At 44.3% G+C, this 25,804-nt stretch overlaps 1 protein-coding gene across 5 annotated transcripts in view; it reads left to right on the forward strand.

Annotated features, from left to right (window-relative positions):
* The window catches only part of LOC133153764 (ubiquitin-conjugating enzyme E2 L3), a 77,431-nt gene that overhangs the window by 1,560 nt on the left and 50,067 nt on the right, over positions 1–25,804 (forward strand). For all 5 annotated transcript variants that reach the window (XM_061277853.1, XM_061277854.1, XM_061277855.1 and 2 more), the window contains exons 2-3: positions 12,194–12,289; positions 12,374–12,560. In XM_061277853.1, the coding sequence (XP_061133837.1) occupies positions 12,194–12,289; positions 12,374–12,560 (283 nt within the window). The remainder of the gene's footprint in view (positions 1–12,193; positions 12,290–12,373; positions 12,561–25,804) is intronic.

Raw genomic sequence — 25,804 nt, forward strand, 5'->3', positions numbered from 1 at the left:
TTCCTTAATCTATTAGGACGCGGGCTACGTCATACGTCAGCAGCACGTGTGCCGCACGCCACGAAAGTTTTCTAAACAAACGCAAACATGGAGCGAACGTTCGCTCCTCTTCCCCGGGTTGCTAAGCGGACGTCAAACCCTGCGCGTTCGCTTCTCTTCGGGTTGCTAATGGGACGTCAAAGGCTGCGCGTTCGCTTCTCTCCCGAATGGGGGGGGGGGGGGCTAATCGGATGTCAAACGCTGCGTGTTCGCTTCTCTTCCGGGGGGGGGTGTTAATGGGACGTTAAACGCTTTGTGTGCCGGGCTCCATCTAGTGTGGAAACTGAGAAGCTGAGCTCAAGCTTCTTGTGCGGGCCATATTCAATTATGTTTTCAGAATTTGCTGCGGGCCAATAAAAACTGGACCGTTAGTTTGGACACCCCTAATTTAGAGCAAAGAACTGTGTAGTCTGCCTGATGCCATTGCCTTTGGTCTTTTCTGTTCCACATGTAGAGTTATGTAGCTTGTTAAGTCAACCATAATATCGGATCGGTATCGACCGATACGCAAAGTCACGGCATCGGTATCGGTATCGAAACTGAAAAAGTCGGATCGGTGCATCTCTAGTATACATACATACACTTAAAGCCGCCTGTCTACCTACGTGTGAAACTCCCTTTAGTGCCTGGCACACACCTCCATCTAGTACATGCCTGTGTGCACTGTGCAAGAGGAAGCGAAGCGCGCACTTGCTGTCACCTTCTTGTTGAAAAGCATCTCTCGCAAAGTTTCAAATGAAACTTTTTGGAACTTTTTTGCCAATAGCCGTGGGAAGCTGACTGACATGGCAAAGACGTCTGTAAGGCTTATTTTAAAACTTCAGTGGCGCAAAGTCACAACACGTCCAATTGGGCCAAGCGCTTTGCTGACTGCTAGTTGGGAGCAGACAAAACATGCATGCATGCGCGCACACCTACGGTGACACTCAAAGTAACATTACTGGCTCATTTGCAATTAACATATTTGCTTGACCGTACTGGTGGAAATTGATTGTTAAAATCAACAATGGATGAGATCGAATAGGTTAAGAATGTGGCATGCAGTGCAAAGGCCTAAACAGTTAATGTACATGACACTACTATATACAGCATGGGTATAAAATTCAGGTTCTCGAGGGCCGGTGTTCTGCATATTTTCTATGTCTCCCTGTTGAAATGCACCTGATTCAAATGATCAGGATTGTTAACCAGCTTTTGTAGACCTTGCTAATTATCTGACCATTTGACTATTCAAATGATCAGTATGGTTATCCAGCTTCTGCAGACCTTCCTAATTATCTGACCATTTGAATCAGGTGTGTTGCAACAAGGAGATATAGAAAACATGCAGGACGAAGACCGGCGTTGCCTACCTATATATAAACTCATAAATGCAGGAAATTCTTCACATCCAAATGAGTCAATTCTGTGTCCAACATTCATACGTTATACAAATGCACGTTTGGCCATGAAAATGATCATAAAGCTGTACTGCTTAACAATACACTGTGTGCACAATTATTGAACGTGTGTATTTTGACAATATGATAATTTTATGCATATTTTCCATCTTCATGCAGTAGAAGCTTGAATGCTTACTCGATACAAGCACATGAAGTGATGTGTATTTATATAATGAGGGATGGTTGGGCCAAAGAAGTTCAACACCTATCGGTTGTATTTAATGTATCGTTTTTTTCCATGTAGAATGCGGCCCATGTATAATACGCACCCTAAAAATGGCATGTTAATGCTGGAAATAGCCTGTACCCATGTATAATACGCACCCAAATTTTGACTCCTACTTAAGTCTGTAAACATAAAATCCATCCATCCATTTTCTGTACCGCGTAGTCCCCACGGGGGTCGCGGGCGTGCTGGAGCCTATCCCAGCTGTCATCGGGCAGTAGGCGGGGGACACCCTGCCCAGCCAATTGCAGGGCACACAGAGACAAACAACCAAACGCACTCGCACTCACACCTAGGGACAATTTGGAGTGCTCAATCGGCCTACCAAGCATGTTTTTGGGTTGTGGGAGGAAACCGGAGTACCCGGAGAAAACCCACGCGGGCCCGGGGAGAACATGCAAACTTCACACAGGGAGGGCCGGAGGTGGAATCGAACCCGCACCCTCCTAACTGTGAGGCGGACGTGCTACCCAGTGCGCCTCCGAGCCGCCTCTAAACATAAAATTATTTCAGAAAAAAGATTATCTTTGGGAACAACCGGATGTTATTCTGCCGGTCAGTATCACTGCGCATGCGCTAGCAAACTCAATAACGAAGAAATGTTTCGGATTTGTGTAGGGTACATTGTGACAGCAAACGAGCCGGTGATCGAGCAAGCGTCTGATACGAGAGCATTGTGTTCGTATGGAGCGTGTTTGAAGTGAACAGCAGAGAAGAAAGCGCATCTGTAATGGCGGCCTCCGTATGATATCCGGATAAAAAAAAAAAAAAAATTGTACCCATGTATAATGCGCACCCCAGATTTTAGGACAATAAATTACCGTATTTTCCGCCCTATAAGACGCACCGGGGTATAAGGCGCACCTTCAATGAACGGCCCATTTTAAAACTTTGTCCATATATAAGGCGCACCGGCCTATAAGGCGCATAAAATAGAAGCTTTACTGCAACAAACTGAGGTTGACTAGGGTTGCGGTCTGCACCCACTAGCCAATAACCAACGAGCCCTCTGTAAACAATCGCGTTTCTCAAACAATCTCCTATAAAATGATTGGAACTGACTAAAGTTCAATCTAACGCATTGGTACTACTTACCTATGTTTCCCTTCCATATCAATCGGTAGATTTACTCGAAACATTAACAGCGCGGCCTATTTTGACATGAAATAGCCTCGCGCGTATAGCAGCTATCGTTATAGCATTAGCCATCCGCGATTTCCTATGAGCCTCAGCTCGCAATCTCCCATGAGCCTCAGCAAAGTGTAAACAATCGCGTCTCTCAAACGAGCTCCTATAAAATGATCAGAACTGACTAAAGTTCGATCTAACGCATTGGTACTACTTACCTATGTTTCCCTTCCATATCGATCCGTAGAATTACTCGAAACATTAACAGAGCAGCCTATTTTGACATGAAATAGCCTCGCGCGTATAGCAGCTATCGTTATAGCATTAGCCATCCGCAATTTCCTAAGAGCCTCAGCTCGCAATCTCCCATGAGCCTCAGCAAAGTGTAAACAATCGCGTCTCTCAAACGAGCTCCTATAAAATGATCAGAACTGACTAAAGTTCGATCTAACGCATTGGTACTACTTACCTATGATTCCCTTCCATATCAATCCGTAGAATTACTCGAAACATGAACAGAGCAGCCTATTTTGACATGAAATAGCCTCGCGCGTATAGCAGCTATCGTTAGCATTAGCATCCGCAAAAACCAATGACCCTCAGCTTGCAATCTCCCATGAGCCTCAGCAAAGTGTAAACAAACAATCGCGTCTCTCAAACGAGCTCCTATAAAATGATCAGAACTGACCAAAGTTCGATCTAACGCATTGGTACTACTTACCTACGATTCCCTTCCATATCAATCCGTAGAATTACTCGAAACATGAACAGAGCAGCCTATTTTGACATGAAATAGCCTCGCGCGTATAGCAGCTATCGTTATAGCATTAGCCATCCGCAAAAACCAATGACCCTCAGCTGGCAATCTCCCATGAGCCTCAGCAAAGTGTAAACAAACAATCGCGTCTCTCAAACGAGCTCCTATAAAATGATCAGAACTGACTAAAGTTCGATCTAACGCATTGGTACAACTTACCTATGTTTCCCTTCCATATCGATCCGTAGATTTACTCGAAACATGAACAGAGCGGCCTATTTTGACATGAAATAGCCTCGCGCGTATAGCAGCTATCGTTATAGCATTAGCCATCCGCAAAAAAACATGAGCCTCGGCTCGCAATCTCCCATGAGCCTCAGCAAAGTGTAAACAATCGCGTCTCTCAAACGATCTCCTATAAAATGATCAGAACTGACTAAAGTTCGATCTAACGCATTGGTACTACTTACCTATGTTTCCTTTCCATATCGATCCGTAGATTTACTCGAAACATTAACGGAGCAGCCTATTTTGAAATGAAATAGCCTCGCGGGTACAACAGCTATTCGGTGACGCCCCCTGACTACAGTTACCGTAATGCTGGGAAGTGATGCGACCTTGTAATTTACTAGTCGTACTAAAACGTACTAAAACATTTTGGCAGAGCACTGTGTACAACCAGTATGGATCAACAAATTCATCACTTGATCCATATATAAAGCGCACCGGGCTATAAGGCTGATAAAAATTTAGGTTTTTAGGTGCGCCTTATAGGGCGGAAAATACGGTAGTTAAATTTTGCGCATTATACATGGAAAAAAACGGTATGTAATTATTAGGCACTTTGTTTTCTTCAGGACAAATAGCCCCAAAATAGTCTAAAAAATCAAAAATTTTAAAAAAGTCTTTCAAGGGGTTGCATCACTTTTGAAATTTCCAAGATGTTGGGGCGTGATCACAGAACCATCAAACATTTCATTGCAAATAGTCAATAGGGTCACAGGAAATATGTTGAGGAAAAAACACGCAAATTAACTGCCAAAGATTTGAGAAGACTCAAACATTAAGACTGAAACATCAAGCTACCAGGAACACACTATCCTTCAGTGCTACCATATTCCAGAACTTCAACTTGAATGGATTGCCCAGAAGTAGCAGGTGTTGAGTGCTCAGAGACATGGCCAAGGTACAGATGGTTGACACCCGACCAAGACTAAATAAGACGTTGAAACGTAAAGACATACAAATGTAAAAAAATATCAGAATACAGATTTTTTTTTTTTTTTATCCATCCATCCCATCCATCCATCCATCTTCTTCCGCTTATCCGGGGTCGGGTCGCGGGGGCAGCAGCTTCAGGAGGGACTCCCAGACTTCCCTCTCCCCAGCCACTTCGTCTAGCTCATCCCGGGGGATCCCAAGGCGTTCCCAGGCCAGCTGAGAGACATAGTCTCTCCAGCGCGTCCTGGGTCGTCCCCGGGGTCTCCTACCGGTGGGACATGCCCGGAACACCTCCCCAGGGAGGCGTCCAGGAGGCATCCTGATGAGATGCCCGAGCCACCTCATCTGGCTCCTCTCAACGTGGAGGAGCAGCGACTCTACTCCGAGTCTCTCCCGGATGACCGAACTTCTCACCCTATCTCTAAGGGAGAGCCCGGACATCCTGCGGAGAAAACTCATTTCGGCCGCTTGTATCCGGGATCTCGTTCTTTCGGTCACGACCCATAGCTCGTGACCATAGGTGAGGGTAGGAGCGTAAATCGACCGGTAAATTGAGAGCTTTGCCTTTTGGCTCAGCTCTCTCTTTACCACGACGGACCGGTACAAAGTCCGCATTACTGCCGACGCTGCACCGATCCGCCTGTCGATCTCGCGCTCCATCCTCCCCTCACTCGTGAACAAGACCCCAAGATACTTAAACTCCTCCACTTGGGGCAGGATCTCATCCCCGACCTGGAGAGGGCATTCCACCCTTTTCCGATCGAGGACCATGGACTCGGATTTGGAGGTGCTGACCCTCATCCCGACCGCTTCACACTCGGCTGCGAACCGCTCCAGTGAGAGCTGGAGATCACGGCCTGAAGAAGCCAACAGCACCACGTCGTCTGCAAAAAGCAGAGACGCGATGCTGAGGTCCCCAAACCGGACACCCTCAACGCCTCGGCTGCGCCTAGAAATTCTGTCCATAAAAACTATGAACAGAATCGGTGACAAAGGGCAGCCTTGGCGGAGTCCAACCCTCACTGAGAACGAATCCGACTTACTGCCGGAAATGCGGACCAAACTCTGGCATCGGTGATACAGGGACCGAACCGCCCTTATCAGTTGGCTCGGTACCCCGTACTCCCGAAGCACCCCCCAGAGAACCTCCCGAGGGACACGGTCGAATGCCTTCTCCAAGTCCACAAAACACATGTGGACTGGTTGGGCGAACTCCCATGCACCCTCGAGGATCCTGCTGAGGGTGAAGAGCTGGTCCACTGTTCCACGGCCAGGACGAAAGCCACACTGTTCCTCCTGAATCCGAGGTTCGACCTCCCGACGGACCCTCCTCTCCAGCACCCCTGAATAGACCTTCCCAGGGAGGCTGAGGAGTGTAATTCCCCTGTAATTGGAACACACCCTCCGGTCCCCCTTCTTAAAGAGGGGAACCACCACCCCAGTCTGCCAATCCAGAGGCACTGTCCCCGATGTCCACGCGATGCTGTAGAGACGTGTCAGCCATGACAGCCCCACAACATCCAGAGCCCTTAAGAAATCCGGGCGGATCTCATCCACCCCCGGGGCCTTGCCACCGAGGAGTTTTTTAACTACCTCAGTGACTTCAACCCCAGAGATTGGAGAGTCCGCCTCAGAGTCCCCAGGCCCTGCCTCCACAATGGAAGGCGTGTCGGTGGAATTGAGGAGGTCTTCGAAGTATTCTCCCCACCGACACACGACGTCCCTAGTCGAGGTCAGCAGCACGCCATCTCCACTGTAAACAGTGTTGACGTTGCACTGCTTCCCCCTCCTGAGACGCCGGATGGTGGACCAGAATTTCCTCGAAGCCGTCCGGAAGTCATTCTCCATGGCCTCGCCAAACTCCTCCCACGCCCGAGTTTTTGCCTCAGCAACCGCCGAAGCCGCGTTCCGCTTGGCCATCCGGTACCTGTCAGCTGCCTCGGGAGTCCCGCAGGCCAAAACGGCCCGATAGGACTCCTTCTTCAGCTTGACGGCATCCCTTACCGCCGGTGTCCACCAGCGGGTTCGGGGATTGCCGCCACGACAGGCACCAATGACCTTACGGCCGCAGCTCCGGTCGGCCGCCTCAACAATGGAGGCGCGGAACAAGGTCCACTCGGACTCAATGTCCCCCGCCTCCCCCGGGACCTGGGAAAAGTTCTGCCGGAGGTGGGAGTTGAAGCTCTTCCTGACAGGGGATTCCGCCAGACGTTCCCAGCAGACCCTCACAGAACGTTTGGGTCTGCCAGGTCGGACCGGCATCTTCCCCCACCATCGGAGCCAACCCACCACCAGGTGGTGATCAGTTGACAGCTCCGCCCCTCTCTTCGCCCGAGTGTCCAAAACATGCGGCCGCAAATCCGATGACACGACTACAAAGTCGATCATCGAACTGCGGCCTAGGGTGTCCTGGTGCCAAGTGCACACATGGACACCCTTATGTTTGAACATGGTGTTCATTATAGAAAATCCGTGTCGAGCACAGAAGTCCAACAATAGAACACCGCTCGGGTTCAGATCGGGGGGGCCGTTCCTCCCAATCACGCCCTTCCAGGTCTCACTGTCATTGCCCACGTGAGCATTGAAGTCACCCAGTAGAACGATGGAGTCCCCAGAAGGAGCGCTCTCCAGCACCTCCTCCAGGGACTCCAAAAAGGGTGGGTACTCTGAACTGCCGTTTGGTGCATAGACACAAACAACAGTCAGGACCCGTCCCCCCACCCGAAGGCGGAGGGAGGCTACCCTCTCGTTCACCGGGGTGAACCCCAATGTGCAGGCGCCCAGCCGGGGGGCAATAAGTATACCCACACCTGCTCGACGCCTCTCACCGTGGGCAACTCCAGAGTGGAAGAGAGTCCAGCCCCTCTCGAGAGGGCTTGAACCGGAACCCAAACTGTGCGTGGAGGCAAGTCCGACTATATCTAGTCGGAACTTTTCTGCGTCACACACCAGCTCGGGCTCCTTTCCAGCCAGAGAGGTGACATTCCATGTCCCAAGAGCCAGCTTCTGCAGCCGGGGATCAGACCGCCAAGGTCCCTGCCTTTGGCCGCCGCCCAGCTCACACTGCACCCGACCCCTTTGGCCCCTCCCACAGGTGGTGAGCCCATGGGAAGTTTTTTTTTTTAGTATGTAAAAATGTTTAAGCTCAATATTTTATTTTTTGATAAAGTACGTATATCCTATTATTTTGAAGTACTAATCATGAAAAAGTTCTTTGTCAGTTTTATTTTTCGGCACCGGTGGGTGAGGGGATGGTGATGGACCGCGGCATTTCGGTACTTCATTTTGTGGATGCATTTACAGTGGTACCTCTACTTAAGAATCGGGTTTGTAAGTAGAAAGGTTTGTAAGTAGAAGCAATGTTTTCCATAGGAATCAATGTAAAAGCAAATAATGCGTGCCAGGCTATCCCAAGTGTCACGCATGATATGTAGTGATAAATATTATAATAAAATAAAAGAGTGAAGACTGTGAGTTTCTCAGCTTCATGACAGCCTTGATTGAGCTAAGGGGAGAGAGTTCAGCATCCTCACAGTCTGGTGGACAAAGCTGTTTGTGAGTTTGGTGGTGCAGGAACGGAGGCTCCTATACCGCTTTCCAGAAGGCAGGAGGCTGAACAAGTTGTGGGCTTGATGGCTTGCATCCCCCTCAATAGTGATGGCTTTGCGGGTGAGCCTGGTGATGTATGAGGTGCTGGAGTGGGGCACCAATGATCTTGGCAGCTGTGTTTATGATGTGCTGCAGGGCTTTCCTGTTATAGTTCGTGCAGCTTCCGCCCCACACTGTGATGCAGCTGGTCAGGATGCTTCCGATGGCGGCCCTGCAGAAAGTGCCCATGATGGGTGCTGGGGCACTTGAGTTCTTGAGTATGCGCAGGAAGTAGAAACGTTGCTAGACTTTTTTCGCAAGTGCCATGGTGTTGGTGGTCCTGGAGAGGTCCTCACTTTTATGCACCCCCAGGAACTTGATGCTGCTCACCCTCTCCACAGTAGCACTATCGATGGTCAGTGGTGGGTGTTCGGTGTGGTTCCTGCTGAAATCCATAACAATCTTGTTTGTCTTGCTGACAAAGAAGATTTTTGTCACTGCACCATTTGGGCAGAAGATTGACTTCCTCCCTCTCGTGAACTTCATCACCCTTGGTGATAAGACCCACCGGAGTTATATTGTTCACAAACGTCACAATGTAGTTGGTGTGGTGGGTTATTGTGCAGTCATCCGTCAGTTGGGCAAAGAGCGGAGGACTGAGCCCACAGCCTTGAGAGGGGGAAGGTTTAGTGCTTCAAAGTGTGCAAAAAAGCTGTCCATCAGAGAGATTTTTCTCTCACAGCTTTGTGTCTTAGGCTTGTAGTCCGTGATGGCCCAAATGTCCCGCCATAGGGTCTGTGCATCTCCGCTGTCCTTGAAGTGGGCCGATAACTGAGTCCAGGTTTTGCTTCCTTGATGCCACTAGACAGGTCGGCTCTCGCTGTTGTCAAGCCCTATTCATCCCCTGCTCTGGAGGTTTCATCTCTTGCCCTCAGCAGCCGGCGGACATCACCTCTTAGCCACAGTTTGCAGTTTGCCTGGTTTTTGTGTCAGTCACATCAATGCATTTTGTGATGGAGGTCAGTGTCTGCGTATATCTCAATGTCAGTAATGGCCATTGTAGGCAGCATTGAATATCTCCCACTTTGTTGATTTCAAAGCAGTCTCTGAGTGCAGTTGAAGGCTCCTCTGGCAATTATTTCTGAGACCAATCGCAGTCATGATATCGTGAAATAAAAAATGCAAAACGTACCGTATTTTCAAAATTATAGGGCGCGGATAAAAGTCTTAGATTTTCTTCAAACTGTGCGGCACACCCCATTATGCAGTGCGCCCTATGTGTGTTGATGTTGTTGTTGTAAGGCGGCTTTAGTAAAGAGCACCATGAGAACGTTAAAGGGGGAAGTGTGGGCGTGGATTCTCAGTGCGCCTTGTGCGTGTGTTGTTGTAAGGCGGACATAGTAGAGAGCACCATGAGAAACGTTAAAGTGCATTGCATATATAAAACCTGAACCCTATGATGCAGTGCGCTCTATGTGTGTGTTAAATACAATAATGGCACACATAACTGAGACTGCGCCATTTAGTACGGTGCGCCTTTTGGTCGTGAAAATACGGTATTCAAAATCTGAGCATAGTGGAGGACGTGCAATGACGTCGCGTTATGGACACTCCAATTGGACAAACTATCGTATTTTCCGCACCATAAGGCGTGCCAGGTTAAAAGGCGCAGACTCTGTTGCGGGGGCTATTCTGTACTTAATCCACACACAGGGCACACCGCATTATAGGGTTCATGCATGGCATCACTTAAGGTAAAAAAACAAAAATGTAACGGGAGCAAGATGGTGAGTTTGGTTGTACTTCAGTCAAAGTCTGCTTTATTGTCAACATCTTCACATGCCGAGACACACAAAGACATTGAAATTACGTTTTCCCTATCCCACGGTGAAAAGACATATTACACGATAGACACACAAGTAAACAACGCAATATAAAAAACAATCAGGCACAAACAATAAATAAGAGTAACAATAAATAATAAATAAATAGATAACACAACGAATAAAAGCCAGTGTGCATACAGACAGTAAAAGTACAGGACGCTACGCAGAACGGGGAAGCAAGTTCAGGATCCTGACTGCTTGGAGTATGAAGCTGTTTGAGAGTCTGGTGTTCGTTCGACTGTTTAAGCATGTACACATTATTGTTGATCGATATTCATATGCAAATCCGTCCAAGTACTCCTTTTCTGTACCCAAATTAAACAGTCGGGCAAGTTCCCCATTAAACTTGCTAAATTCCGTCTCGTCATTGTCTCGTCATTGTCCGAGTCACGTCGCTCTTCCTGCTTCCCAGAAAGCTTGAATGCTGCCTCGTAAGAATGTCTCTGTCTATGCCATTTTAGGGGGTCCTAATGCTGTTTGCTTTGCACAAACATATAATTTATCAATTGTGGCTAGGGATGCATATTGTTAGGAATTTAGCGATGTCAATACCGGTACTGATACTCCTTACTAATGCCGATATTTATCAACACTGAGCAATATGTTTGTATGTAATTTGACTGAAGTAAAGATGTGAAAGATAAAATATATTCATTTTTAACAACTAGTTTATTGCAGCAAAGGGGAATAACAAGCACTGCAGTGTAAGTAACTGTAAAACTAATTTAACAGCACCCTATGCTCAGTGGCAGTGATAATGAACATTTAAAGTTATCGGTTTATGTAATGCTTCAACTGTACATGTAGTGCTTCAACAGATGTGCATCTTTATAGTCATCTTTATTCTCCCCCGATATACATGCATATATATTAGGGGTGTAACGATTCATTGATACTAGGGGTGTAACGATTCACCGATACACATCAATTAATCGATATAATGCTCTACGATTTATTGGCATCGATGCTAAACGTAAACAGCGATCTATATCGCCCGTTTTTGACCTCGGACATTAGACGTGACTTTATTTTGAAATCCAGTTCATTGTTGCTTGCTTCCTCTTTCCGGGAGCAGTGCGCGGCGTGTTGTGTTGTGAGCAGAGCAGGCACGTGAAAGGGGAGCCGACAACTACGCGGCTCCTGGGCTGGTGCCATGGCTAGTGTCCAAGAAGACGAGGAAATTTGCTCCCCTTTGGGCTTCAACTCATTCGTTTGGGAAGCACTTTGTAATTTCCTAAATAAAGAGTTTGCAGTACCTTGTTGATTCTGCGTATGAATTGTTATAAATCAGGATATTGTTCTATATCGATCGTAGAGCACTATATCGCGATGTATCGTGAAGGAATCACAGCAAGCTTTAAGATATCGGCAAATATCGTATCGTGGTTCTTTGTATCGATATGATATCGTGACAAAACCCGCGATTTACACCCCTAATATATATGTCTATACCGTACTTTCCGGACTATAAATCGCAATTTTTTTTTCACAACACAAGATAAAAAACACCCTTCTACACTGCAATTGTACAACTCTGAGTAAAAATGACTCCCACTAGTTATTTGTTTACTTAATTGCTTTATTTAACAACAGGCCTTTATTCTTTTAGTTAATGTTCAACAGTTTTTTGTTATGGACACCTGGGGGCCGTATTGAGGGGAAAAGGGGGGAAATAAACTCAAGTGTTGTGTTGAGATGTCTTTTCCCCAGTAAAAATAAAAACATCCGAGGGTTATATGGTGGTAGAGGGTTCCTGATTTAGATTGAATAATCAATCGATGGGATAATCAATCCTAAAACGATTTCTTTGTTACAGCCCTACCAAACGTTTTACTTGAAAGTCTTCTTTCTCCTTCATTATTGTCTTCTATCACTTCTTATGTACTCAGTTGTTTTTTCTACCCAGGAACTTGACGAGATTCGCAAATCTGGAATGAAAAATTTCAGAAACATTCAAGTTGATGAATCAAACCTGTTGTCATGGCAAGGGCTCATTGTTCCTGTAAGCAACCTTTTTTTAATTTTTAATCTGTGACTGTAACTGCATCTTTGGGACCTCACTTATCAATTTCCTCTCTCTATGTAGGATAACCCTCCCTATGACAAAGGCGCATTCAGGATTGAGATTATTTTCCCTACTGAGTACCCTTTCAAGCCTCCCAAGATCACCTTCAAAACAAAGATCTATCACCCCAACATTGATGAGAAGGGGCAGGTGTGTTTGCCTGTTATCAGTGCAGAGAACTGGAAGCCAGCCACCAGGACTGACCAAGGTGGGTTTGCTATGTTTGTCTGTGGAAGAATAAATGCCCTTTAGTTTTGATGCTAAACATACAGTGTTAGATAGATGGATGAAAGAATGAATCATTGTCATTGAATATTGCAAGATCTTGGAAGGAGAGACACGAAGGAAGAGGAGGAGGGGCCTGTTTACTCCTTGGTGGAGGATAATTTGATTCCAGAAAAAAACACCTCATCATAAACACCATACATTAAAGCACAAGTCCAACAGCAAGACTTTACATAGAGTGAAGTGGCAAAGCTGGAATGGGGTAGATGGGGAGCGTGACAAAAACTGACCAGCAGCTGAGTCCATGCGAGTGCACCCGGAGCACAGATTTTGTTTTGGGGAAAAATAGGAGTCCAACAAAGGTGGTGACGAAGAGGCTTTGTGTTTTTTCATGTGCATGTGTGCACCTCCATATGTGCCTCCGTGTGTACCTCTGTGTGTATCAGTGTCCACAGCTTCTTTGCCAGTCTTAACGTCTCAATGTTATGGAGATGTCCTTGGTATACCAGTCTGAGACCCATGGAAGGGAGGGGTATAAGGGTTTACCGGGATACTATTCTTCATCCAGGGTATAGGGACAGTTAAAATTAAAGTCCCAATGATCGTCTCACACACATCTGGGTGTGGTGAAATTTGTCCTCTGCATTTAACCCATCCCCATGTGATTTTGATCCATCCCCTGGGGGAGAGGGGAGCAGTGAGCAGCAGCGGTGTCGCGCTCGGGAACCATTTGGTGATCTAACCCCCAATTCCAACCCTTAATGCTGAGTGCCAAGCAGGGAGGCAATGGGTGCTATAGACTATAGTCTTTGGTATGACCCGGCCGGGGTTTGAACCCACAACCTTCCAGTCTCAGGGGAGACACTCTACCACTAGGCCACTGAGCTGGTTAACAGATGTTTGTTGGAAGCAGGCTGACAAGAATTTGGTTAGACTTGAAAGTCTGTAGCCTGTGACTCACTCTGGCACAATCAGTTTGTCAAATCATCAATCGATCTGTCAAGGCGAGACTCCAACATCTTCACGGTTGTTTCCATTTTGCAAAAGAGCCCTAAAAATCGCATCTACTCTGAGATTAAGTTCACTCATCAAATGAGTTGGAGTGCTCTTCGCAATCCAGAAGGACTGGCATCTTGTTCCAATCCAACGAAGCTGCCCCAGTCGGCTAAATTTTGTGAGAGATCAAGAAACCTCCTCCTCAAAACAGCAGGCAGTCTGTTATCAGAAGTCCGACAATATGGACTGCCTCTACATCCTCTATGGCAGTGGTTCTTAACTGGGGGTTACTACTAGGGGTGCGAGAATGCTTCCTAGGGGGTGCGAGGATACCCTGGGGGAAATTTACAATTTTCCGGGGATAACAGAAAAAAGTGAAAAATTCTGGAAATCAAGAAGTCATCGTGTTAATTGGCATTATGGATAATGCTAATTAAGCTTTATAGCTAGCTGTAAAGTAAACCAATTATTATAATAATTATTTAGGGTTAGGGGTGCGAGAACTGGTCGGTGAATTGAATGGGCTGCGAACAAGGAAAAAGGTTAAGAACCACTGCTCTATGGACAGTATTCATAGGCACACCATCTTCCACTTCCAGAAATCTAAGGTGTACCCAGCAGCAAATGTTCCCAGAGGGGCAAGAAGTGTCCCCATTGTCTGCAGGTTTTGTTGAAAGTTTTTTTGTCGATGGAGTCAAGAGTCCTTCTGACTACCGTTTTTTTCCATGTATAATGCGCCCCCATGTATAATACGCACCCTAAAAATGGCATGTCGATGGTGGAAAAAAGCCTGTACCCATGTATAATACGCACGAGACAGACGAAGAAGAAATAATAATAATAATAAGACGCAATCCTGCTAGAGCGCCCCCTGGAGGCCGTAAAAATCCAGGAATACGCCACGCCGCCATTTAAGCCTCGGGGTTCAAAGTAACCTTCTGAATAAAATGCATTAAAAGTTCACGTTCATTACTTGTTTTTGGTGAGCAAAATGTCAGAAGAATTTAATTTACCGTAAAATCTGGACAAATTAGCCGCACCGGATTATAAACCGCACCAGCTAAAATTGGGGGATATTTTAGTTTTATTCTTATATAAGCCGCACCGGACTATAAACCGCACGTGCACACGCGTTCTTTTACAAAGAAAGACAGTTCACAGAAAGCCTTTTTAAAGTTTTAATAACATACTTTAACATGTCTTTCTAAACATTGCCTGTGACGCAGCAGTAGTACCGCAGCAACACGGAAGTGTGCACGCGAGTTATTAACAAAGAAAGACTGGACACAGAAAGCTTTTTTAAAGTTTTAATAACATACCTTAACATTTCTTTCCAAACACTGCCAGTGCCGCGGCAGTAATACCGCAGCAACACGGAAGTAACACAAGACTAATAGGGCTGGATTAAAAAAAACATACCCGGTAAAAGTCACTCAGACGCGGCGGTAACACAGCACCAACAGGGCTCGTTAAAAAACATACCAGTAAAAGTCAAAAAAGAGCTTCATCGTCTTCATCTTCCTCCAGTGCACTGAAACCATCGAAGCGTTCCTCCTCAGCGTCCGATTGGAATAGCGTTAGATATCCTTCGCCTTGTGGTGTGCAACAACAAGCAGACTCTTTTCCCTTTGAGATCCTAACACACACTCCACTAAACAGGAAAGTCCCACACGGGTAAACTGTCCCACCGGAACTAGGTAACGTGAATTTAGGTTCTGGATGAATTATGTCAACCCACTACAGCCTCACACTTTCTCAGTCTCTCTTTCGTCGTCGCTTTTATGCATTTCTTCGAGTATGATGAGGGTCTGTTCATGTTAATTTTATTCATGCACGAAGCGCTAAATTACATTAAACTAGCGAGCGACACGTATAGCTCCCGTAGACGGACGGGACCACGAAATAAAGAAAAGGGTGACCCAACCGTCTTGACAAACTAGCACGTCTTCTTCGGCGCATTATCTCTTCTTCGTCTGTCTCGCTCTTGCTTCCTGCTAGAGCGCCCCGGAGGCCGTAAAAATCCATAAATACGCCACGCCGCCATTTAAGCTCTATTTCCCTCTTTGACAGCCAAATCGATTGCTTTTAACTTAAAAGCTGCATCAAATGCATTTCTTCGTGTTTTCCATGAGGGTGTGTGCATGATGCGCGAAATGTTCAAAACACAAACTAGCACGTCTTCTTCGGCGCATTATTTCTTCTTCGTCTGTCAGCGAGACAGACGAAGAAGAAATAATAATAATAAGAAGCAATCCTGCTAGAGCGCCCCCTGGAGGCCGTAAAAATCCATAAATACGCCACGCCGCCATTTAAGCCTCGGGGTTCAAAGTAACCTGAATAAAATGCATTAAAAATTCACGTTCATTACAACTTGTTTTTGGTGAGCAAAATGTCAGAAGAATTTAATTTAAATGCTGATTGATTGGGTTTTAATACAATGCAGATGGTCCAAACAGCGCCACTGCTTTGTGTAATCTCTGAGTCACATGGCAGAGTAAGAGGGTTTAGAGCCCTTTGACGCAGGTCACCTAGCGTACATTCCTACTAAAACTCATAATAGTCACAAGCAACACAGCCAGAATAAGCAGCAGCCATAGTAGTGTTTCAAAATAGTATTTTTGTTGTTGTTTTTTTCTTCAAGATACCGCAGTGTATAAAAGTGAATTTTATTTTATTTTTTGCCATTTTTCACATGTCCTGAGTGTTGTTAGTCACCTAAATGTTGAACAGAGGGTGTGTTTTACCGAAGTCAAATTCCTTGTTTGGCACGCTCAAACATAGCGAATAAAAAACTCTTGAATCTTGAATCTTCAAGTGATCGAGTCATCACAAAAATGACGAAAAAATCCTTATATAAGCCGCACCTGACTATAAGCCGCAGGGTTCAAAACTTTGGAAAAAAGTCGCGGCTTATAGTCCGGATTTTACCGTAAATGCTGATTGATTGGGTTTTAATACAATGCAGATGGTCCAAACAGCGCCACTGCTTTGTGTAATCTCTGAGTATCATGGCAGAGTAAGAGAAAGGGTTTCGAGCCCTTTGACGCAGGTCACCTAGCGTACATTCCTACTAAAGCTCATAATAGTCACAAGCAACACAGCCAGAATAAGCAGCAGCCATAGTAGTGTTTCAAAATAGTATTTTTGTTGTTGTTTTTTTCTTCAAGATACCGCAGTGTACAAAAGTGAATTTTATTTTATTTTATTTTTTGCCATTTTTCACATGTCCTGAGTGTTGTTAGTCACTTAAATGTTGAACAGAGGGTGTGTTTTACCGAAGTCAAGTTCCTTGTTTGGCACGCTCAAACATGGCGAATAAAAAACTCTTGAATCTTGAATCTTCAAGTGATCAAGTCATCACAAAAATCACGAAAAAATCCTTATATAAGCCGCACCTGACTATAAGCTGCAGGGTTCAAAACTTTGGAAAAAAGTCGCGGCTTATAGTCCGGATTTTACCGTAAATGCTGATTGATTGGGTTTTAATACAATGCAGATGGTCCAAACAGCGCCACTGCTTTGTGTAATCTCTGAGTATCATGGCAGAGTATGAGAAAGGGTTTCGAGCCCTTTGACGCAGGTCACCTAGCGTACATTCCTACTAAAGCTCATAATAGTCACAAGCAACACAGCCAGAATATGCAGCAGCCATAGTAGTGTTTCAAAATAGTATTTTTGTTGTTGTTTTTTTCTTCAAGATACTGCAGTGTACAAAAGTGAATTTTATTTTATTTTTTGCCATTTTTCACATGTCCTGAGTGTTGTTAGTCACTTAAATGTTGAACAGAAGGTGTGTTTTACCGAAGTCAAATTCCTTGTTTTGCACGCTCAAACATGGCGGATAAAAAACTCTTGAATCTTGAATCTTCAAGTGATCAAGTCATCACAAAAATCACGAAAAAATCCTTATATAAGCCGCACCTGACTATAAGCCGCAGGGTTCAAAACTTTGGAAAAAAGTCGCGGCTTATAGTCCGGAATTTACGGTAAAAGTCACTCAGACGCGGCGGTAACACAGCACCAACAGGGCTCGTTAAAAAACATACCAGTAAAAGTCAAAAAAGAGCTTCATCGTCTTCATCTTCCTCCAGTGCACTGAAACCATCGAAGCGTTCCTCCTCAGCGTCCGATTGGAATAGCGTTAGATATCCTTCGCCTTGTGGTGTGCAACAACAAGCAGACTCTTTTCCCTTTGAGATCCTAACACACACTCCACTAAACAGGAAAGTCCCACACGGGTAAACTGTCCCACCGGAACTAGGTAACGTGAATTTAGGTTCTGGATGAATTATGTCAACCCACTACAGCCTCACACTTTCTCAGTCTCTCTTTCGTCGTCGCTTTTATGCATTTCTTCGAGTATGATGAGGGTCTGTTCATGTTAATTTTATTCATGCACGAAGCGCTAAATTACATTAAACTAGCGAGCGACACGTATAGCTCCCGTAGACGGACGGGACCACGAAATAAAGAAAAGGGTGACCCAACCGTCTTGACAAACTAGCACGTCTTCTTCGGCGCATTATCTCTTCTTCGTCTGTCTCGCTCTTGCTTCCTGCTAGAGCGCCCCGGAGGCCGTAAAAATCCATAAATACGCCACGCCGCCATTTAAGCTCTATTTCCCTCTTTGACAGCCAAATCGATTGCTTTTAACTTAAAAGCTGCATCAAATGCATTTCTTCGTGTTTTCCATGAGGGTGTGTGCATGATGCGCGAAATGTTCAAAACACAAACTAGCACGTCTTCTTCGGCGCATTATTTCTTCTTCGTCTGTCAGCGAGACAGACGAAGAAGAAATAATAATAATAAGAAGCAATCCTGCTAGAGCGCCCCCTGGAGGCCGTAAAAATCCATAAATACGCCACGCCGCCATTTAAGCCTCGGGGTTCAAAGTAACCTGAATAAAATGCATTAAAAATTCACGTTCATTACAACTTGTTTTTGGTGAGCAAAATGTCAGAAGAATTTAATTTAAATGCTGATTGATTGGGTTTTAATACAATGCAGATGGTCCAAACAGCGCCACTGCTTTGTGTAATCTCTGAGTCACATGGCAGAGTAAGAGGGTTTAGAGCCCTTTGACGCAGGTCACCTAGCGTACATTCCTACTAAAACTCATAATAGTCACAAGCAACACAGCCAGAATAAGCAGCAGCCATAGTAGTGTTTCAAAATAGTATTTTTGTTGTTGTTTTTTTCTTCAAGATACCGCAGTGTATAAAAGTGAATTTTATTTTATTTTTTGCCATTTTTCACATGTCCTGAGTGTTGTTAGTCACCTAAATGTTGAACAGAGGGTGTGTTTTACCGAAGTCAAATTCCTTGTTTGGCACGCTCAAACATAGCGAATAAAAAACTCTTGAATCTTGAATCTTCAAGTGATCGAGTCATCACAAAAATGACGAAAAAATCCTTATATAAGCCGCACCTGACTATAAGCCGCAGGGTTCAAAACTTTGGAAAAAAGTCGCGGCTTATAGTCCGGATTTTACCGTAAATGCTGATTGATTGGGTTTTAATACAATGCAGATGGTCCAAACAGCGCCACTGCTTTGTGTAATCTCTGAGTATCATGGCAGAGTAAGAGAAAGGGTTTCGAGCCCTTTGACGCAGGTCACCTAGCGTACATTCCTACTAAAGCTCATAATAGTCACAAGCAACACAGCCAGAATAAGCAGCAGCCATAGTAGTGTTTCAAAATAGTATTTTTGTTGTTGTTTTTTTCTTCAAGATACCGCAGTGTACAAAAGTGAATTTTATTTTATTTTATTTTTTGCCATTTTTCACATGTCCTGAGTGTTGTTAGTCACTTAAATGTTGAACAGAGGGTGTGTTTTACCGAAGTCAAGTTCCTTGTTTGGCACGCTCAAACATGGCGAATAAAAAACTCTTGAATCTTGAATCTTCAAGTGATCAAGTCATCACAAAAATCACGAAAAAATCCTTATATAAGCCGCACCTGACTATAAGCTGCAGGGTTCAAAACTTTGGAAAAAAGTCGCGGCTTATAGTCCGGATTTTACCGTAAATGCTGATTGATTGGGTTTTAATACAATGCAGATGGTCCAAACAGCGCCACTGCTTTGTGTAATCTCTGAGTATCATGGCAGAGTATGAGAAAGGGTTTAGAGCCCTTTGACGCAGGTCACCTAGCGTACATTCCTACTAAAGCTCATAATAGTCACAAGCAACACAGCCAGAATATGCAGCAGCCATAGTAGTGTTTCAAAATAGTATTTTTGTTGTTGTTTTTTTCTTCAAGATACCGCAGTGTATAAAAGTGAATTTTATTTTATTTTTTGCCATTTTTCACATGTCCTGAGTGTTGTTAGTCACTTAAATGTTGAACAGAGGGTGTGTTTTACCGAAGTCAAATTCCTTGTTTTGCACGCTCAAACATGGCGGATAAAAAACTCTTGAATCTTGAATCTTCAAGTGATCAAGTCATCACAAAAATCACGAAAAAATCCTTATATAAGCCGCACCTGACTATAAGCCGCAGGGTTCAAAACTTTGGAAAAAAGTCGCGGCTTATAGTCCGGAATTTACGGTAAGTTGAAACGGAGACACAGATCAACTCGACAAGTAGGGACGATGGGGTGGAAGGGAGCAGGACGAAAGTAAGAAGCGGCTGCCTTCGTTCAGAGGCAAGCAGAAAAAAAACCTAGTTGGACCAAGTACTGGTAGCAGTATCACACCGTGAATCTTAGTTGGCAAGAATTTTACCAAATATCAGCACTTCTGTAGGAATAAATAAAGGTTCTCCAATTCTGTGTTAACTGCTAAAATACAAAATAAAGACTAAATAGCTGGCTCCACCCCGTAAGAGACCGTGTTCTGCCCCACAGCAGCAGACGAGCACAACGGAACATGAAATTCTCCACCCGGATGTTGACTTGTTAAACCTGAACTTCATACCACTTTTAAAAACTACACAACTAAACCAATGGATGACACTACCAATCTCACCACAATTAAAATGATAATGCCAAAACCTGACGGTTTACAACGATTCCCATCCAACCTACATTAAAATTGTTTAATACACTGGACACGACAATATCATTCTACTGGAAAAACGAAACTTCTAGGGTAAAACTAACCACAATATTAGCCACATGTGAAAATCAAAAACACAAGGTCAGATGCTCAATTTTCTATCATTACTACTTAGCCAGTTAGTTACAATACCTTACCAATTAGATCCATTCAACCCAAAACTATCACCCCTGGTGACATCGAGCAGACTGCCAAGACATCAATAAAAACACTTCAATTTCTCTCCTAGTCAGAAAACATAACTGGATAAAAACCACATGATCAGAGGATTTAAAATTGTGGTTGGTCTTTTTTGCGGAAATGGGATTGTAGTTCAAACACGGAGAATTCTTGCGAAGAAAATATCCATAAACAATGTGTGGTCAGTCAAGATGATGATTTTATTATATTTTATTATATGGATGGATGGATGGATATTGAGGATTTCGACATTTGATTTTGATTTACTAGAATAGTATTTAGAAGTTCTTTTTCGCAAAAATCATGTCATCAAACACCGATCCATGAAAATATTGTCTGACAGTAATCCGGTCCGTGGTGCTATAAAAGGGTTGGGGACCATTTCCTTACGCACTTTGGCTCTGCCCACCAGTTCAGCCCATCCCGGTTCCTTCACCAGAATATCCCCCACAGTCTGCAAAATGTAGAAGACCTGAACAACACAAACTCAAAAGAAATCAAAATCGTTTGTGGTTCTAACTATCGCCAAGAAAACTGGTCAACTGGAAAAACAAAGAATATTACAATTAGATGACAGGATTACTATACACAACACATCAATGGATCTGTTCATCTCCTTTTGTTGATCTGTGTCTTTCTAATTTTATTGTATGTGTATCACTTTGTGATTCCACACCACAAGTTTCTATAGTATTATTTGGTTATATATTTGTTTGTATGCACCTATTGGTGAATAACGAATATAGTCGCAGGCATAAAATAACTTCTCATTACTTGGATGGCAAAAAGAACAAAATCTTTTGCCATTTCTAGAAAAGTTTAGGTCATGGTTCCAGGCAGATAAATCAGCTTTGTCTTAAACCGTTCAAGCTTAAATTTCATATTAAAGCTTATGTATCATGTTTATGAATTCTTCCATTTTAAGTTTTAATCTTTCAGTTGGGGTTTATGTAAAGTGGAACAACAATGTTTTTGTCTGAATTCCTCATTTTGATAGCACCACAGGTCCCTCTTTTATACTTGTTCTGAGGTGCGGCTCAGAGCAAACCGTTTTGTTGCGGTCTCTTTAAATGCAAATGAGATACTTCACACTTCCGGTCGGACATATTTGTAGTTTTTTAGCCAAGGTGGCGTTTACGTGCGCCGCAAAGTTTTTGATTGATTAAAAGACGTCAACGGCAGAAGACTTGTCTATATATACATAACACGTAACAAAATAAATACCCTCACAATTTTATGAACACGTTTTGTAAACAAGCCCAAGAATAATACAGCACCTTGGACGCAATTCATCTGATACAACTACAACTTCTGGACTATAAACTGCACCTAATTATAAGCCGCACCAGCAAAAATTAAGGGAAAATATATATAAGCTGCACTGTACTAGTATAAGCTGCACGTGCTCACATTGAAACATAAAATATTTACAAAGAAAGACGGTACACAGAAAGAGTTTTGAAAGTTTTAATAACATACCTTAACTTTTCGTTTCAAACGATGCCTGTGACGCGGCAGTAACACAGCAGCAACACGGTACTAACACAGCACTAACAGGGCTGGATCAGAAAACATACCCGTAAAAGTCATTGAGACGCAGCAGTAATACAGCAGCAACACGGTAGCACAGCACTAACAGGGCTAATTAAAAAATACATACCAGTAAAAGTCACTGAGCCGTCTTCATCTTCCTCCTTTGCACTGAAACCATCGAAGTCTTCCTCCTCAGTGTCGGATTGGAATGGCGTCAAATATATTTCGCCACACACTTTCTCAGTCTCTCTTTCGTTTTTCTTTCGTCGCTTTTATGTATTTCTTCTAGCATTTTCCATGATGAGGGTCTGTTCATGCAAATTTTATTCATGCACAAAGCGCTAAGTTACATTAAACCAGGGGTCACCAACCTGGTGCCCGCGGGCACCAGGTCGCTCGCGGCGACCACATCACTCGCCCGCAGCGACCACATCAGTCGGCCATAGGCCAGTTCTAAAAATAGTTTACAGTACACTGGTGAAGAGTATGCAATGCCAGACTTCCCACTAACATTAATGTTCAGTGTCTTCACATAGAATATCATTAATAAAAATATAAAATTAAAGGTACACTGTGTAACTTTGTTATTTCAGAAGTGTATTATCAAAGTGGTCGCCCTTTGCATTATTCGGTGCCCTTGAAGTAGCTCCCAACTTCAAAAAGGTTGGTGACCCCTGCATTAAACTAATGAGCGACACGTATAGCTCCAGAGTAGATGTGATAGATATGTCAGGATTAAAATGTAATTTCGCTTTCAATTTTAAGTCTTTCAAAACTGCTATATCCTTACTGCACCGAAATAAACTGTTAAATATATCTTTAAAAACAACCAAAAACAATTTATGCTTCTGCACAGACTCTTAAAGATGGCACCCAAATGCCAGATTACAAATCAAACCTCCTCCTTCAGTCTCACATTTTTTGATAAAACAGTCTACTTATCTAGACTGTCATCACCTACTAAATTAATGGCCTGCAAATACAATGTTGTTGCTGTGGTCCCTCAAAACATGTGACTAGAATTTGGATAATTATTAACCCCCCATCAATTGAGCAATTATCTCCTCACTATTTACGAGTTAGCCCCCCTCTCTTCTCTCACTGCCTCTTTCTATCTGTCTTGGGCCGAATGTCTAGCGTCCTGCCATAAACCACTGCTGCCACGGCCCAACTGTTTTCCTAAGACCCATTTCCTGCTCTCCTTGTGTGTGTTTCTAACACCAATTCAGCAGTAAGCCTAACTCCTGCTAAGGTAGACACTGAGTCAGGGTATAGCTTCCAAAGCTCCTTTTTATTGCAGTGTTCTCCCAAAACATGGAGTAAAACTGAAAAGCGATACGGAAAAAATACGACATAAACATTCATACTTACAATAAAGACTCCTCATAAATAATACGAAAATATGATAGAGCTTTAAAGTATAAATGGAAACTTACAGACGATGATGTCGAAGGCACAAACAGAAACAAGGATGACCATGGATGAACACTTAACTAGCACTAGCTGCACACGGCTTGTTGTGATTACGACAAAAATGGCCGACGGCCGACTTCCTGCTAGACATCGCCTTCAAAATAAAAGTCTATCTGTCAAACGCAATATAAACCAATATAATACAGTCAAACAGACAAGTTTCGGGGCAGAACACTCCCCGCCTGGTATCTGACAAGATGCCACACATTGAACTAAAACAACCTACAGTTAAATGTTTCAGTCCTGCCTTTTCAGAAGCAGAATAATCTCTGTAACTGGTCTAAAGAACTTGTTCATGGATCCATCTTTAACAACTCTGATCTCGACCTTGCGAACTCTTCCATCACGTCCAGGAAAGGTCTTAGTCACAAGGGCCATGGGCCAGTCGTTACGACACGTTTTACTGTCCTTCAACATAACGACGTCCCCATCTTCAATGTTAGGTCTCGATTCCCGCCATTTGGGTCGAACTTGCAGTGTGCAGGTATTCGCGCTTCCAGCGACTCCAGAATTGATCAGCCAACCTTTGTACCTGGCGCCACTGCTGCTTGAACAAGTCTTTGTCGGTGAACTTCCCAGCTGGAGGTAGAACACTTTGTTTGTTAGTAAGGAGCATTGCCGGTGTGAGTATCTGAGGAGCATCTGGATCAGATGAAATAGAAACAAGCGGTCTAGAGTTGATAATGGCTGTCGCCTCTGCCATAAAAGTGCACAGGACTTCATGGGTCAAACTTGAGGAGTGAGTACGCATCAGCATTGAATCCAAAATCCTCCTTGCGACTCCGATCATGCGTTCCCACGCACCACCCATGTGTGAGGAGTGTGGTGGATTGAAGTGCCATGAACAATCTTGACTGTTGGTGTATGTTTGGACCTCTGATTCCTTCAGAACCTTCTCAAACTCCAGCTCTTTACAAGCACCAATGAAGTTGGTTCCACGGTCTGAGTGTAGCTGTTGAGAAGGGCCACGGATTGCAAAGAACCTTCTCAGGGAGTTGATGAAGGAGGAAGTATCCATGGACTCAATCACCTCTATATGGACGGCGCGGGTACTCAAGCATGTGAACAGAACAGCCCATCGTTTACTTTGAGCTAAGCCTCCTCTTGTGCGCCTTGCTGTCACAAACCAGGGACCGAAGACATCCACACCAGTGTATGTAAAGGGAGGTGAAGTGCTCAACCGTTCTTGGGGAAGGTCCGACATTTTCTGCCTCTCTCTTCTTCCACGGTTTAAGACAGGTGACACATCCATGTAAAATACTGCTTATGCGTCTCTTACCACCAATCAACCAAATGCCAGCGGCTCGTACAGCGCCCTCTGTGAAACTTCGGCCTTGGTGTTCAACCCGTTCGTGATGATGTCTTATGAGCAATGTGGACACATGATGTTTACCTGGCAGAATGATTGGATGTTTTTCAGGATCGCTGAGATCTGCCAGCTTCAGTCTCCCTCCAATCCTCAACAAGCCATCTGGGGCTATAACAGGATTTAGTTTTGACAATGAACTTTTCTTGTTAACGTCTTGCCCCTTGGAGAGGGAGTCGTATTCTTCAGAAAAGCAGGCTCTTTGTACAGCACGAAGGATGACTTCAGATGATTTTGACAACTCATCGACACTGTGAGGCTTTGAACACTGGTGCCATCCAGAACATACAGTGACATCCTGGTCTGTTGACTTAAAAGAACGAGTTACATGGAGAAGAGTTGCCACCGCTCTTTGCAAGGACTTCCAAGATGAGAATCTTTCAAATCTCTTAGGATCGAAGCGCTTGTCTCTTTGGCCCGTCACGCAACTTGTTACTTGTGGTCGGATCTCCACATCTGAGTCTGGATCGATGATTTCAAATGACTGTTGATGCTCAGTGGCTGCTTGTGGTTTGTATAGAAAGGCTGGACCTGTGAACCAGTTGGTTTGTGTGAGGATGGAAGCTTGAACCGATCTGGAGGCATGGTCAGCTGGGTTGTGTTCCGTAGGCACGTACCGC

Source organism: Syngnathus typhle, linkage group LG5 (genome assembly GCF_033458585.1).
Source record: "Syngnathus typhle isolate RoL2023-S1 ecotype Sweden linkage group LG5, RoL_Styp_1.0, whole genome shotgun sequence".
Taxonomy (NCBI): domain Eukaryota; kingdom Metazoa; phylum Chordata; class Actinopteri; order Syngnathiformes; family Syngnathidae; genus Syngnathus; species Syngnathus typhle.